Here is a 16,714-nt window from a genome sequence, read left to right as displayed (position 1 = left end):
TCAATTTAAGGCATACCTAGAAAAACAGGTGTTACACCAAAGACTAAACGTGAAACACACACTCATTATATATTCAAAGTAGGATGATACTAAGAGCATAATAAGACAATGACTACAACTCATGCCTTAAAAATAAACAATCCATATATATCTTTCGACAAACGTTAGATGCATAACATCTCCAAAAAGTAGCAACATGGATAATGCTCTAATGACCAATATACTAAACCTTAATTCCAAACCTCTCCACCCAATCAAATACATACATAGGTAAATCGTAAAGTTGAACAAACAATCAGTGGTTAAACACACAAAAATTAAAGGCGGAAAGAGAACAATTATCCAAACCCTAATGGCTTACAAATGAATGATGAGATCATGTGCTTGCAAGCACTCTGAAAAAGAAAACTCTAAACAATCGAAATGCTCACCTCAGATAACCGATCTAAATCATGGATAACACAAAAATACGACTTGTCAGCATCAAGTTTGTTGAACGGACCAAAGAATCCAAATATTTTGTGATGGAACTAATGACGAACAACGGGTAGGAAAAACTAGAATTGACTCCATATCGCAAATATTGGTAAGAGAAATCAAAATACATCTCAACAAATGAAAAGCCTACCTGAATAAGTATCAAAGATTTGGTCCTATAAACATTTAAAACCCAACATCGAAACAAATACAAAACTAGGATGCATAAATACGATAAGATGTAACACCCAAAAATTCAAGCCAATTTAAAACTTTTCAAAAACATTTAAATCCATCAGTTATTACAAATTTGTTTTCAAAATAGTCTAATATCAGAGTTTATCCCAGAATATAGAGAAAACATGAGGAGCTGTACGATCACGCCTTCGCCTTGCCGTGATCCCCTGATGTACCTGCAACACTAAACTGAAACTGTAAGCCCGAGGCTTAGTGAGTTCCCCCAAAATACCGATACACTACTCATAAAACATAAAAAAATAACAACATGCACCGGGTCCACAACTTTACCGTCTGGATTACCCTTGGGCCCGCAGTGTGAGTCTGGATTGCCTTCCGGGCCCACAGCTCACATCTGGATTGCCACCGATCCCACAGTACGAGTCTCCCTCAGCTCGTATCTGGAATGCTCCCGAGCCCACAGTACGAATCTGGCATGCCCCACCTGGCCCTCAGCTCGTATCTGGAATGCTCCCGGGTTTGTTGGTTATCGCACGGAGCAGTATCACCTCCACCCACTCCACGTAATATGTCAACATGTATCATAACTAATGCGCATACAGATAATCACATAACAACACATGTATTCCTACTGATCTACCTAACTGGCATAGAAACCAGCATGCAAAACTACTCATACTCATCGTACAACCACTGCTAGGATATCATATCCAATGGGCCGGCCTTGGTGCCTTAGACCCCTTAGTATAGTGAGGATAACTCACCTCGCAACTGTCGACTCGAAAGATAAGCTCAACCTCTCGGATCACCAACACGAACTACACCACCCATAGTTATCATCAAACCATGTTCATAAATTTCCAATTTCCCAAAATGCCCCCGGAAGTCCACTGGTCAACCCTTGGTCAAAGTCAAAGTCAACGTCAAAGTCAACGTTCAAGGTCAACAATCCATGTTGACCTCAACTCGTCGAGTACCCTTAGATACTCGTCGAGTTCCTGGCATAACTAGTCAACTCGCCGAGTTCCTACGGTTTGCGGTCGTAAACTTGTTGGCCAGCTCGACGAGTTCCTCATGCAACTCGCTAAGTCCATACGTGTCCAAAGGTTGGGAAAACCCTAGCCGACTCGCCGAGTCACCCATCTGACTCGCCGAGCGCACAGAAATCTTCATCGGACTCGCCGAGTCTACCATGCGACTCGCTGAGTCTCTTAAATCCTTTATCCATACAGAGTCTTTTTAAGCCATGCAAAGGCTCCAGATTGCAGATCCAACCTCCAAGGCCTGCTTATCACGTAAAGTTGCAAACTTTACGTGCATGCAAAGCTTTAAGGCCCTAAAATGACAAAACTAAGCTTGAAATGAAGTCCAACACTTGAGGGAAGGCTCATACTTGCCAAAGCTGCTACCTTTATGGATCTAGAGACCAAAGGGAGTCCAGATCTGAAGTTGCAACTTCAGATCTTGGCTCAAACACAAAAGCCTTTCCTAAAACCCACCCAAAAAGAGGTTAAAGATGAGATGAGCCAAAGAGACATCTTAATACCTTCCAGAGAGTGTCAACTGATGTATATCTTTGCTTCCCACAAGTTCCTAGCTTCGATTTTACTTGTTTCCTCCAAGTGTTCCTCACCAAGATCTCTCTTCCAAGCTCTATCATACCAAAGAAACACACACACGATTTAGGATTTAAGGGTGCCAAGGAGCTGTAAAGGGGAGGCTGGGGAAGGCCAATGATCCTTTAAATAGGGTGCAATACCCCGAGATTTAGGGTTTCATTTGCCAGCTCTTACTCGTCGAGTCCCTTCTTGGACTCGGCGAGTAGGTCACTAAAACACGCGGACCAACCCGCTGCTACTCGACGAGTAGGGCAACCAACTCGTCGAGTAGACCTTGAAATCAAGAAAATTCTTATATAAAATCGATACGTGAGAATCGGGGCGTTACAATTCTCCCCCACTTAAACTAGACTTCGTCCTCGAAGTCTGCCGCGGCGAACAACTCCGGATAGTGCTCCCGCATCTCTGCTTCTGGCTCCCATGTCCACTCGGACCCCCTCCGATGCTCCCACTGTACCTTCACCAAAGGTATCTCCTTGTTCCGCATAACTTTCATCTTCCTCTCTAGTATGGCCACATGCCTCTCCACGTAATTCAGGCGCTCATCGACTTGAATATCATCCAATGACACCATTGCCTCTTGATCCATAATGCACTTTCGCAACTGCGAGACGTGGAAAGTGCTGTGGATCCGACTAAGTTCCTCCGGTAGCTCTAACCTATAAGCCACCTTGCCAACCCTGGCAATGATCCTGAATGACCCAATGTATCGGGGACCCAATTTCCCCCTATTACTGAAGCGGATCACACCCTTCCAGGGTTAGACCTTCAGGAGAACCATATCACCCACCTGGAACTCTAACTCAGATCGGCGTCTGTCGGCGTAACTCTTCTGCCGACTCTGAGCGGTCTGCAGTCGCTGCCTAATCTGCTGAATCTTCTCGGTAGTCTGCAAGACTACCTCCGTCCGCCCCATCACCCTGTGTCTGACCTCACCCCAACAAATCGGGGTGCGACATCTCCGCCCATACAACAACTCGAAAGGCGGGGTGCAAATACTAGAATGATAGCTGTTGTTGTAGGCGAACTCTGCAAGGGGTAGGTGGGAATCCCAGCTCCCACCAAAGTCAATGACACAAGCCCTCAACATGTCCTCAAGGGTCTGTATGGTCCGATCGCTCTGACCGTCGTTCTGCGGGTGGAATGCTGTGCTAAAGTGCAGCTGCGTGCCCAGTTCCTCATGGAACTTCTGCCAGAAACGGGAGGTAAACCTAACATCCCGGTCGGAGACAATGGAGACCGGAACCCCATGGCGAGCCACGATCTCGCGGACGTACACGTCGGCCAATTTCTTGGCCGATGAACTCTCCCGCATGGCCAAGAAATGAGCACTCTTGGTGAACCGATCCACGATGACCCATATAGCATCAAACCCTTTCACCGTCCTTGGCAACTTGGTAATAAAGTCCATCATGATCTGTTCCCATTTCCACATGGGAATCTCCAGGGGCTGCAGCTTTCCATGCGGCCTCTGATGCTCGACCTTGACCATCCTACAAGTCAAGCACCTCTCGACGTACCAAGAGATTTCTCGCTTCATGCACGGCCACCAGTAGCTCAAAATCAAATCTCGGTACATCTTGGTGGCCCCCGGGTGAATAGAGAAGTGAGACTTATGAGCCTCCTCCATCACTGTCTGTCTGATCCCTCCAGACATTGGAACCCATACCCGACCGCATCGGGTCAATAATCCCCGGCTATCCTTTACAAACCGGGTGTTCTCACCCTTGATCCTTTCCAACTTCCAGTTCTCTGGTCGCATGCCCTCAACCTGAGCATCTATGATCAAACTGACAAGCGGAGAATTCACCGCTATCCTCATATATATCGCTGGGGTGGAAGACCCAGCTGACTTACGGCTCAAGGCGTCCGCGACCACATTCGCTTTACCGGGGTGGTAAAGGATCTCACAATCGTAGTCCTTGACTACATCCAGCCACCTGTGCTGCCTCATGTTCAGGTTCGGCTGATCCATAATATGTCTCAAGCTCTTGTGATCCGTGTATATGGTACAACGGACCCCATATAGGTAATGTCTCCATATCTTGAGAGCGAACACCACTGCTCCCAACTCTAAATCATGAGTAGGGTACTTCGTCTCGTGCGGCTTCAGCTGTCGCGATGCATAGGCTATCACCCGTCCCCTCTACATGAGGACCACCCCCAAACCTGTGATGGATGCATCACAAAACACCACAAAATCCTCAACTCCCTCCGGGAGTGTCAAGACTGGAGCCTTGCATAACCGCTGACGGAGGGTCTCAAACGCCCTCTGCTGCTCAGGGCCCCACCGGAAATCCACCCCTTTCCTCATCAGACGAGTGAGGGGTACTACAATCTTAGAAAAATCTCGAATAAACCTCCGGTAGTACCCTGCTAAACCTAGAAAACTCCTGATATCCGAAGGTGACTTCGGCACCTCCCACTGCATGACTGCTTCGATTTTGGCCGGATCGACCAAAATCCCCTCCTGGTTAACGAGATGTCCTAGGAACTGGACCTCTCACAACCAAAACTCACACTTTAAGAACTTGGCATACAACCGTTCTCGTCTCAGGACTCCTAACAACTCCCTGAGGTGCTCCTCATGCTGCTCTCGAGTCTTGGAATACACCAAGATATCATCTATGAACACGATGACCGAGCGGTCAAGCATCAGTCTGCAGACCCGATTCATCAGGTCCATGAATACTGTTGGCGTGTTGGTGAGCCCAAATGGCACCACCACGAACTCGTAATGACCATAACGAGTCCGAAATGCGGTCTTCTCCACGTCCTCCTCTCTGACCCGAAACTAATGGTATCCCGACCTCAAGTCAATCTTGGAGAACCAAGATGCACCCTGTAACTGATCGAAAAGATCGTCTATCCTCGGGAGTGGATAACGGTTCTTCACTGTCAACTTATTCAACTCCCTATAATCAATGCAAATCCTGTGCAAACCGTCCTTCTTCCTGACGAAAAGGATCGGTGCTCCCCATGGAGAACTGCTAGGTCGAATGAATTGCTTGTCCAACAGTTCCTGCAGCTGTGAAGACAACTCTTGCATCTCGGGTGGTGCCAACTGGTACGACGCCTTGGCGATAGGAGCCGCACCCGACACCAGGTCGATCCAGAACTCAACCTGCCTCTCCGGGGGTATCCCTGGCAACTCCTCCGGGAACACGTCAGTAAACTCTCTAACCACTGGAACCTCTGAGACTGGAGTCGGATCTCCGACCCGTATATCCACCACATACGCTAGATACCCCGCACATCGGTGCTGAATATACTGTCGAGCCCTGGCAGCTGAATAGAACCCCGATCCCACTCTGGTACCCTCGCCATATACGATCAGTTCTCCCCCACTTGGGGTGCAAACTACCATCCGCTGACCCTCACAATCTATCATGGCACCGAACCGACTAAGCCAATCCATCCCTACAATCACACACACCTCCCCCATGGGAATCGGTATCAAGTCTATCGGAAAGGACACTCCGAAAATCTCCAACTCATATCCTCGGTAGACCGAAGAAGTAGAAATCTCGTGTTCGTTGGCGATGGAGACTCGCAACGGACACTCTAGCTCACCTACTGGCAGACTGAACTCACTACTGAAAGTTTGAGATATAAACGATCGACTCGCCCCCGAGTCAAATAACACCAATGCAGGCAAGGAGTTTACTAAAAACGTACCTAAACACAGGTACAACTGATAAGCATATAACAGATATAACAAATGAGAGTAAGGATAGAAACATACCAGCAACCCCATCCGATGCTGCCCTGGCCTCCTCGGCCGTAAGCTGGAAGGCGCGCCCCTGAGCCTTCGGAGGCTCCGCTCTACCTGGCCTCCCATCCATAATCCTCAGTGTAGCTGGAGCGGGAGCTTACGCCGACTTAGCGGCAAGCAACAGACAGTTGGCCTTCAAGTGGCCAACCTGATCACAGTGATAACATAGCCTGATACTCGGAACCGTGGCGGGATGGCGACAATGCTTCGCATAATGCCCCTCCTTGCCACACCTGTGGCACCCACTACCAGCTCGACAAACCCTAGAATGACCCTTGCCGCACTTTCCACAAGTGCGACTCTGCTGACTCCCGGTCCTAGAATCCGCGGTCTTAGACCGCTTCGGCACCGACTGTGACTGTGCCGGGGCTTGTCGCTGCTCCCTCAACTGCAGCTCAATCTCCAATTCACGCCGCCTAGCGGCCTCCTGTAGCTCCAAAAGAGTATCACATCGCTGGGCAGACACAAACTGACGGATGTCAGTCTTGAGCATGCTCAGATAACGGGTCATCTGAGCTTTCTCAGAAGCAAACTCAGGGCAAAACATCGCCCTCTCTGTGAACATGCGGGTGATCTCTGTCACCGACTACCCATCCTGTCTCAGAAAAAAAACTCCTGAGCCAACCGTTCCCGCTCAACCCGGGCAAAACATATCCCTGAACTGCTCCCAAGTAACAGCAGCTCTCTGATCATCAGTGTACGACCCTGTCTTCAATCTCCACCAGTCCTTGGCCCCGAGCCTTAGCAGGTTTAGGGCACATCTGACCCTCTGGTCAGTAGGACACGAGCAAGTGAAGAAGCACCCCTCCACATCAGAAATCCACCTCATGGATTTGATGGGGTCCTGAGTCCCATCAAAAGTAGGGGGATTCGTGTTATCGAAGTCCCTGTACTGGAAAGCCCGACTGGCTCCTCCTCCTCCTGCCGCTGTAGCTGCTGCAGCAGCCGTCTCAGCAAGGGCTGCATATCTGTCATCGAAATACTCCCTCATGACGGACTTGATAGTCCCAAAAAACTCCGGAATCTGACCCCGGACAATCTCGACCACGTCCTTGCGGATGATCTCCCTGACACGATCCTCTGTCAACACTGCTGGCCCACCCTGACCGACAACCTCGGGCTCTGCCGGAGCACCCTGATCACCCTGCCCTGATCCCGATCAGGATCCGGTCACAAAACGCCTCGTAATCGCCATACTGAAAATACAACAGGAAGATATCAGATAATTCACGGAATAACTGGGAACCAACTCCCAACCAAGCCCTAGGGGTTGTGACTTCCTTGCTACGCGTATGGGTCCTGTGCTTTCAGTAGTACGGGCCCATACTACCTTCCCCACCTACCCATATTTGTCTAAAGTATCACCACAATACCCTAACAATACACATAACTTGACAAGTGCTCAATCCTCTCCCTTAGAGGAAAGGCTAACCATCTCATAACTGGCCTCCCGACCTCTCACTAACCACCTATCCATGAAACTTCCACCAACCCTGCAGCACTAGTGTATGCTAGCCATACATAACGCTGGACCCTATAGACTTTCGAATATCCAACCCTACCCTAAGCTCCCAATCAAACAAGAACAAAACATAAGGCCAAATCAAACATTCTCAGGCTATAAGATATTAATTATGTATAGCCGTGATGCATACACTAAGTAACTACAGTAATGATGTCAATCTCATATAAAGGAAACCCTAGGCTAGCAGGCATCATGTAATCAGGCAATTCTATCATGCAATTCCTGAAGATCCCTAGCCTAGCACTAGCATGCTGTTCTAACATATCACATAATCTAATACTGTATGGTATTTTGGGGTCTGCTTGCTGGCTCCGGCTGATCGTACACCCTACATCCTCTTTTACTTATTTTAAAAACCATTTTAGAAATCATTTTGAAATTTTTTCCTTGATTTGAGACTGGATTCACACGAATGTTCCTCCAACTCAATCAAACCAAGGCTCTGATATCAACTTGTAACACCCAAAAATTCAAGCCAATTTAAAACTTTTCAAAAACATTTAAATCTATCAGTTATTACAAATTTGTTTTCAAAATAGTCTAATATCAGAGTTTATCCCAGAATACAGAGAAAACATGAGGAGCTGTACGATCACACCTTCGCTTTGCCGCGAACCCCTGATGTACCTGAAACAATAAACTGAAACTGTAAGCTTGAGGCTTAGTGAGTTCCCCCAAAAAACCGATACACTTCTCATAACACATAAACAAATAACAACATGCCCTGGGTCCACAACTATACCGTCTGGAATACCCCTGGGCCCACAGTGTGAGTCTCGATTGCCTTCCGGGCCCACAGCTCACATCTGGATTGCCACCGAGCCCACAGTATGAGTCTCCCTCAGCTCGTATCTGGAATGCTCCCGAGCCCACAGTACGAGTCTGGCATGCCCCACCTGGCCCTCAGCTCGTATTTGGAATGCTCCCAGGTTTGTTGGTTACCGCACGGAGCAGTATCACCTCAATCCACCCCACATAATATGTCAACATGTATCATAACTAATGCGCATACAGATAATCACATAACAACACATGTAGTCCTACTGATCTACCTAACTGGCATAGAAACTAGCATGCAACACTACTCATACTCATCGTACAACCACTGCTAGGATATCATATCCAATGGACCGGCCTTGGTGCCTTAGACCCCTTAGTATAGTGAGGATAACTCACCTCGCAACTGTCGACTCGAAAGATAAGCTCAACCTCTCGGATCACCGACACGAACTACACCACCCATAGTTATCATCAAACCATGTTCATAAATTTCCAATTTCCCAAAATGCCCCCAGAAGTCCACTGGTCAACCCTTGGTCAAAGTCAAAGTCAACGTTCAAGGTCAACAATCCACGTTGACCTCAACTCGTCGAGTACCCTTAGATACTCGTCGAGTTCCTGGCATAACTAGTCAACTCGCCGAGTCACTAGAGTGACTCGTCGAGTTCCTACGGTTTGCGGCCGTAAACTTGTTGGCCAGCTCGACGAGTTCCTCTTGCAACTCGCCAAGTCCATACGTGTCCAAAGGTTGGGAAAACCCTAGCCGACTCGCCGAGTCACCCATCTGACTCGCCGAGCCCACAAAAATCTTCATCGGACTCGCCGAGTCTACCATGCGACTCGCTGAGTCTCTTAAATCCTTTATCCATACAGAGTCTTTTTAAGCCATGCAAATGCTCCAAATTGCAGATCTAACCTTCCAAGGCTTGCTTATCACGTAAAGTTGCAAACTTTACGTGCATACAAAGCTTTAAGGCCCTAAATTGACAAAACTAAGCTTGAAATGAAGTCCAACACTTGAGGGAAAGCTCATACGTGCCAAAGCTGCTACCTTTATGGATCTAGAGACCAAAGGGAGTCCAGATCTGAAGTTGCAACTTCAGATCTTGGCTCAAACACAAAAGCCTTTCCTAAAACCCACCCAAAAAGAGGTTAAAGATGAGATGAGCCAAAGAGACAGCTTAATACCTTCCAGAGAGTGTCAACTGATGTATATCTTTGCTTCCCACGAGTTCCTAGCTTCGATTTTACTTGTTTCCTCCAAGTGTTCCTCACCAAGATCTCTCTTCCAAGCTCTATCACACCAAAGAAACACACACACACACGATTTAGGGTTTAAGGGCGCCAAGGAGCTGTAAAGGGGAGGATGGGGAAGGCCAATGATCCTTTAAATAGGGTGCAATACCCCGGAATTTAGGGTTTAATCTGCCAGTTCCTACTCGTCGAGTCCCTTCTTGGACTCGGCGAGTAGGTCACTAAAACACGCAGACCAACCCGCTGCTACTCGACGACTAGGGCAACCAACTCATCGAGTAGACCTTGAAATCAAGAAAATTCTTATATAAAATCGATACCTGAGAATCGGGGTGTTACATAAGATATATAGCAATGAGAGTAACACATACCGAAATAAAGAAAATGCAAATGACAAACAAATTATCATAAGATAAGTGAGCATTTAACGTGGTTCCACCAACGGGGAGATGATGTTCATTTACATCAGATATCAAACGACTTGTATTATTGACTAACAATCAAATGGGGGTTACAAATCAATTAAGAGTGACTGAAATGAAGAAAAAAACCCTTGATCTTCAAAGAATTTATCAGAGAAAAACGAGGCCAAGAACGAGGTCAAAAATGACAAACATATACAAGCATTTAACATAGTTCCACAATTAGGAAGATGGTTGACATCCCTTCAATGAGACGAGGTACAAACAACTTGTATTATCGATCGATCAATCAAATGAGGTATAAAAATCACTTGCAAGTTGTCAAAATGAAGAAACAAAACCCTTGATCTTCAAAGAAATCGCCAAAGAGAAATGAGGCTAAGCACTAGGTCAAAGACTACCCCAAAACTTGTTTTAATCAACCAAACATACCCGGAGTCGTGACATATTCATGCCATGAAGTTGCGCAACCATATAACCTTAAAAATGTAAAATGCTAGATCATTTAGCAACCATCTAGCAAAAGCCTTCTGCAGGCAAAACAATAGTTCACCGCTACATCGTGGTGCAATTCTCTAGCTACCATCTAATAATGGCCTATTTTTCTCCTTGACAATGTCCAATTGGTCATGTCTAGAGGTATCATACATAATTACAACACTCCACCTTGATATCAACATACATAAGACTCTAAGATCCAAACAATAAATCTCACATAGTCCTCTCTCTTCCTTGGATTCTCAAAATGCTTGTGACTAGGAAACGATGCGTATCATGACAATGTCTACATACTGATCCTTGTTATATTTTTTGTTCGTGTTTATTACGTGTTTTGGTCCTATGCTTTGTCTCTGAATCCACTATTCAAGACTTCAACCTATAACTTCTTCGATAGTACATCTTCTATCTCCCGACAGGCTTAGCAACTTCGTCAGGCTTAGCAACTTCTTCTGCCCAATGTTAGAATTTAATTTGTAAAACAAAGACCACCTTTGAGGCTAAGAAGAGTTACTAGCAAATAAGTCATGCCGTTTTTTGAAAGAAAATTGTGAAGTTTTGACTTTTGAGATATAAATTAAAATGTGTATTGATGTTAAAAGAAAATTGTGAACTTTCTGATGGTTAGATACTAGAGAGATGGTTATGGCCATCAATTTTAATTTTATATTTGCATGGCATCGAGAGATCCTCATGTCCGTACGCATAGCCTCATTCTTCGTCTTCCTTCTTGTGACCCTTTCACCCTCATCCTCTATCTTCACAAATGTTGTTTCAATTCTTGATTGATTGCTCTCGAAACTGTTATCATCCGTTGCAATTGATGAACTAATTATTGATTGATTGATTTCAATCACAAGGGAAAATGAGCCAGGGGTTGGATGACGGCGATGCCGACGCCTTGTCTGCTCTGGCCAACGCTCCTCCTCCTTCCACCGCCGGTACCAGGAAAACACATTCACAACAGCTCCGCACAAACACCGGTACCAACTTCAAACGCCACCCAAAACAGAACCACCGCCAGCACAGCCTTGATGATGCCCGTATTAGCGCAGCCATTGATGGATTTGGCAACCACTCCGACGAAGATGACGACCATGACTTTTACCCTTACGCCACCTCATCTTCTTTCTCAGAATCTTCTCATTCCGACCCCAACAGCCAAAATCACTTCTTCCATGGAAATAACAACAGTAACAGCCACAACAGCAATTCGAATTCGTCATCCTCCTTCGAAGACCAACACCCTTTGCCGGAATTTTCAGCAAGCGGAGGTGGAGCCGGAATCTTCAAAGCCCCTTCTCGATCCGCTGTTCACCCAGGTCGACCCACCGCCCTTGAACTCCGACCTCACCCGCTAAAGGAGACTCAAGTTGGAAGATTCATCCGGACGATTGCTTGTACAGAGACGCAGTTGTGGGCGGGTCAGGAGTCCGGTGTTCGGTTTTGGAATTTCTCCGACGCATTCGAACCAGGGCTCGGAATCGGCGGTAGAGCTCGACGTGGTGATGAAGATGCAGCCCCTTTTTACGAATCTGCAAATACACCTCCCACCACATGTTTGATGATTGATTGTGCTAGTAAATTGGTTTGGAGTGGACACAAAGATGGTAAGATTCGATCATGGAAAATGGATCAACAGCCCGCCGATGATACTCCGTTCAAAGAAGGCCTCTCATGGCAGGCTAACCAGCGTGGCGCTGTTCTTTCCATGGTCACTTCTTCTTATGGTAATCCATCTTCTCAAATCTCAACCACCATTAATGTAGCCTAACCTATGATTTCCTCTTTCAATCCGCCATTGTTGCAGGTGATATATGGATGGGGTCTGAAAACGGAGTTATAAAGGTCTGGCCATGGGAAGCAGTTGAAAAGTCGCTAGCTTTATCACCTGAAGAACGTCACATGGCTGCTTTGCTTGTTGAACGCTCAAGTATCGACCTTAAAAGCCAAGCCACCATTAATGGCGTCTGTCACATATCTTCTTCCGATGTCAAGTTTCTATTGTCAGATAAAGTAAAAGCAAAAGTATGGGCAGCTGGGTCCCTCAGTTTCTCACTCTGGTATCTTTTTTCACTCGATTATAAACATCATGGTCATTCAAAGTTCAATCTTTAAACTTTCAAACCATTGTTACAGGGACGCTCGTACGAGGGAGCTTTTGAAAGTATACAACGTAGATGGTCAAATCGACAACCGAATTGACTCATCGGAAAGAGAACAACCACCGGAAGAAGAACCTAGTGTAAGACCCAGTAATTCAAAGTCCAAAAAAGAAAAACAACAAGGAGGTAGTTTTCTACAAAGATCACGCAACGCCATCATCGGAGCTGCAGATGCAGTCCGGCGAGTTGCAACGAAGGGAACAGGCGCATTCGCAGCTGAAGACGCTAAAAAAACCGAAGCCCTTCTTCTTGCTTACGATGGATCCATCTGGACAGGGTGTTCAAATGGTTTAATAGTTCAATGGGACGCAAATGGCAACCGTTTACATGATTTTCATCACCATCATTGCGCTGTTCTCTGTTTCTGCACTTATGGGCCAAGAATATGGATCGGGTACGTGAGTGGAATGGTTCAAGTAATAGATCTTGAAGGAAACTTGATTGCTGGGTGGATTGCGCATAATGGACCTGTTATAAAAATGGTAGTTGGGAATGGATCTGTTTTTAGTTTGGCTACACATGGTGGTATACGAGGTTGGTATATTTCATCTCCTGGACCTCTTGATAATATTTTGAGACCAGAGTTATCGAAAAGAGAACATATGTATACGACACTTGAAACTGTTAGGATTATGGTGGGGACATGGAATGTTGGTCAAGGGAAACCATGTCATGATGCACTTGTGTCGTGGGTTGGATCTCAGGCTTCTGATGTTGACATTCTTGTTGTTGGTTTGCAAGAAGTGGATATGGGTGCAGGGTTTCTTGCAATGTCTGCTGCAAAAGAAACTGTAAGATCGATCTTTTGTGTTTTTTTAAGGTTTTTACCATGTTAAAAATGTTTGCTTTCTTGATATAAATACACAATATCAAGAAAGTCTCAACTTTACTATGTACTAACATCATTACTCAAAAACAAGAATAGCATTATCTTGAAATAAATTATTTGCATTTTGCACTACGCAGTTAGGTGTTGAAGGAAGTTCTAATGGACAATGGTGGCAAGATGCCATGGGGAAGGCTATGGGGGAAGGATCTACTTTTGAACGCGTAGGATCTAGGCAACTGGCTGGTTTGCTCATTGCTATATGGTAACTCTTTGAGACCCAACTTTCATTTTGTACTTTTCCCTAAAGCCTAAAGGGTTTCTTAAAAGATCCCACTTACATTCTTAAAAATCCGTCCTTTTAGGGTAAGAAAGAGTCTTAGAACACACGTAGGCGATCTTGATGTTGGAGCAGTCGCTTGTGGCCTTGGTCGTGCACTTGGTAATAAGGTATTCATGAATAGATGTACTTTAGTCTCACAAGATGATAAAGGTAAGGGTTAATGTCACAAAATGACAACTAATAATACACAATTTGATATTTAGGTCAATTATCTTTTAATTGTATTCAACATGTCACTAGTTTTTTCTTCGATTCTCCTTACATCATTAAAATGCATTTCACTCGGGTAATTCTGTCATATGGATACCACCACAATGTCAAAATTCTAACATATTGAAATCTACAATATATACTGGTGTAATGATAACCTAAAAAAGTGTAGTGACCTATTAAATACAATTGAAAGATATGTAATATCTAAAGAGCAAATTGCTTACTATTGGTTGGACATTAACCCTAAAAGTGTATATATATATATTTTTGTGATAATGTTATGGTTTATTGAGCAGGGTGGAGTAGGGTTGAGATTAAGAGTATATGATCGAATAATGTGCTTTGTAAACTGCCACCTGGCAGCTCATTTGGAAGCAGTGACTAAGCGCAACCAAGATTTTGATCACATTTACAAAAATATCGCGTTTGGGCGACCAAGCAATAACACTTCTGGTATGGCGAAATACCTGTTTTTGTGTTGCTCTCTTGCCTTGTCCACATATTTATTTTGGGTTTCTTCTTCCTTTGCCTTCCCATGGCTGATCCTCATTCTTTCAGCTTGTGTGTCCTCTACTGCTCAATCGCTTCGCCCTACCAACGTAAGTTTCCTCCACTATTTATAATCACTAAAATCACACGTGTTTTTGACAATTTATAAATTACATAAAAGAGAATATACTAGAAATACACATTTTGATGGGTTGGAGATGGTGTACATAAACGAAAGTGTGATTCTCACGTGGAGTTATTTTTTTTTATTGTAACAGTCTGTGGTTATAAATCCGGATGAGGGGAAGCCTGATCTAGCAGAAGCTGATATGGTTATCTTTTGTGGCGACTTCAATTATCGTCTTTTTGGAATAACTTATGATGAAGCACGCGACTTTGTTTCTCAAAGGAGTTTTGATTGGCTAAGAGAGAAGGACCAGCTTAGAGCCGAAATGAAAGCCGGGAAAGTTTTTCATGGAATGAGGGAAGCACTCATCAGATTTCCTCCTACTTATAAGTTTGAAAGAGGAAAACCAGGTTTAGGAGGTAAGTGTAATAATTATCAGTAACTAATAGAAAATAAGAATTTGTCAAGAGGATGTTAGGCTAAGTCTATTACTGATTACTGATATTTCTTTTTCAGGATATGATTCCGGGGAGAAAAAGCGAATTCCAGCTTGGTGTGACAGGATATTATATCGAGACAATCGATCTTCTCCAACATCGGAATGCAGTTTAGCATGTCCTGTTGTGGCTTCTATTTTTCTGTAGGTCTCACTGGGGAACTTCTCTCTTTCTACCCTTGTGTTATATTATTCAAAATCATTTTACTTTTTGGTGATATTGATAGGTATGAAGCTTGTATGGACGTGATAGAGAGCGATCACAAACCAGTTCGTTGCAAATTTAAAGTCCAAGTTGCCCATGTTGATAGATCGGTGCGAAGACAAGAATTTGGAAAAATATATAAGTCCAACGAAAAAATAAAATCGATACGTGAAGAACTACGTTGCGTTCCCGACACTTCACTCGGTACACACAAGCTCGTCCTCCAAAATTCAGACACCCGACCTTTATCAATCACCAACAAAAGCACCAAAGATGATGCCATATTTCAAATCTTATGTGATGGTCACTCTGCCATTAAAGACAATGAAGAGCCTGAGTATAGACAAAGAGGTTCCTTCGGATTTCCTCGTTGGCTAGAGGTAACAACTTCCATAAGTTGAAATTGAAACAACTACTATATCATCCGATATCAGATAACTGTTTAGATCTGATATCGGATGACCTAAATATTCCAGTCATTCGAGCACAACTCGGATGTGCTCGGATGAATGTTATCATTTTCTAAAAGAAAAAACTAATAGTCGGAACCGTGGTTTAGGTGGCACCGGCGGTTGGCATAATAAAACCCGGAAGCACAGCGGAAATATGGGTCCACCATGATGACACACATACCTCGGATGACGTGGAGGGTGTGGGTCAAAGTTGGAGGTCGGAAGACACACGTGACAAGGTAGCGATGTTATCGGTAGTAATTAGGGGCAGCCGATCAACTGAAACAAAAAGTCACCAGTGTCATGTACGCTATCGCTACTCTCCTAAGGCTAGTAGTAGTGGTAGCAGTGGTAGTGCGCACATGGAACCACCACCAAAAGGTTATGGTTCTAAAAAGCATCCATCTTCTCATCACCGGTCTTTTGCTAAACATGGTGATGATCATCATCGGAGTAGTAGACATGAATGATTCTTGAATTAAGCTAGCTAGCTAGTACAGAATGCAAAATAGATGAACAAGAATCGGATGTTACTTGGCTTCTTGATGTAAATACGTACGAGTGCCAGATTCCAAGATCCTTGATTGTATTTAACAAAATGTTCATATGTATTTTATTGTTAAATTTTGTGCAATAGACAGCTTAAACTGTAACGTTTTCGTTGAACCAACGGATTAATATCATTTAGTGCGAAAATCGGTACATTATGCAAACAGAAAGGTTCTGAATTACTGTAGATTTGATGATTTCATTGTTGCATGTTGTGATATTGTGATGGACTTATCATTCAAGCTCGTTGTGCGGCGCTTAACTGGCCAACCTTAATCACAAACACTCAACCAAGGAAATG

General features: G+C 44.7%; 1 protein-coding gene across 2 annotated transcripts; it reads left to right on the top strand.

Annotated features, from left to right (window-relative positions):
* The first annotated feature begins 11,081 nt into the window (after positions 1–11,081).
* Positions 11,082–16,497, top strand: LOC145159384 (type I inositol polyphosphate 5-phosphatase 13-like). 2 transcript variants are annotated; one of them, XM_079078358.1, is made up of 11 exons: positions 11,083–12,278; positions 12,359–12,611; positions 12,688–13,504; positions 13,680–13,804; positions 13,905–13,989; positions 14,392–14,548; positions 14,654–14,694; positions 14,863–15,130; positions 15,228–15,351; positions 15,435–15,792; positions 15,972–16,497. In XM_079078358.1, exons 1-11 carry the CDS (start codon positions 11,414–11,416, stop codon positions 16,332–16,334), a joined length of 3,456 nt encoding a protein of 1,151 aa, XP_078934484.1. In that variant the 5' UTR covers positions 11,083–11,413; the 3' UTR covers positions 16,335–16,497. The 2 variants fall into 2 exon arrangements, with proteins under 2 accessions (XP_078934474.1, XP_078934484.1); XM_079078348.1 differs by having other exon boundaries at positions 11,082–12,278; positions 14,392–14,694.
* Positions 16,498–16,714: the final 217 nt, after the last annotated feature.

Source organism: Lactuca virosa, chromosome 1, assembly GCF_052849685.1.
Source record: "Lactuca virosa cultivar CGN04683 chromosome 1, Lactuca_virosa_CGN04683_v6, whole genome shotgun sequence".
Classification (NCBI taxonomy): domain Eukaryota; kingdom Viridiplantae; phylum Streptophyta; class Magnoliopsida; order Asterales; family Asteraceae; genus Lactuca; species Lactuca virosa.
The sequence above is the reverse complement of the archived record's forward strand: the minus strand, read 5'-3'. Positions and strand labels throughout refer to the sequence as shown.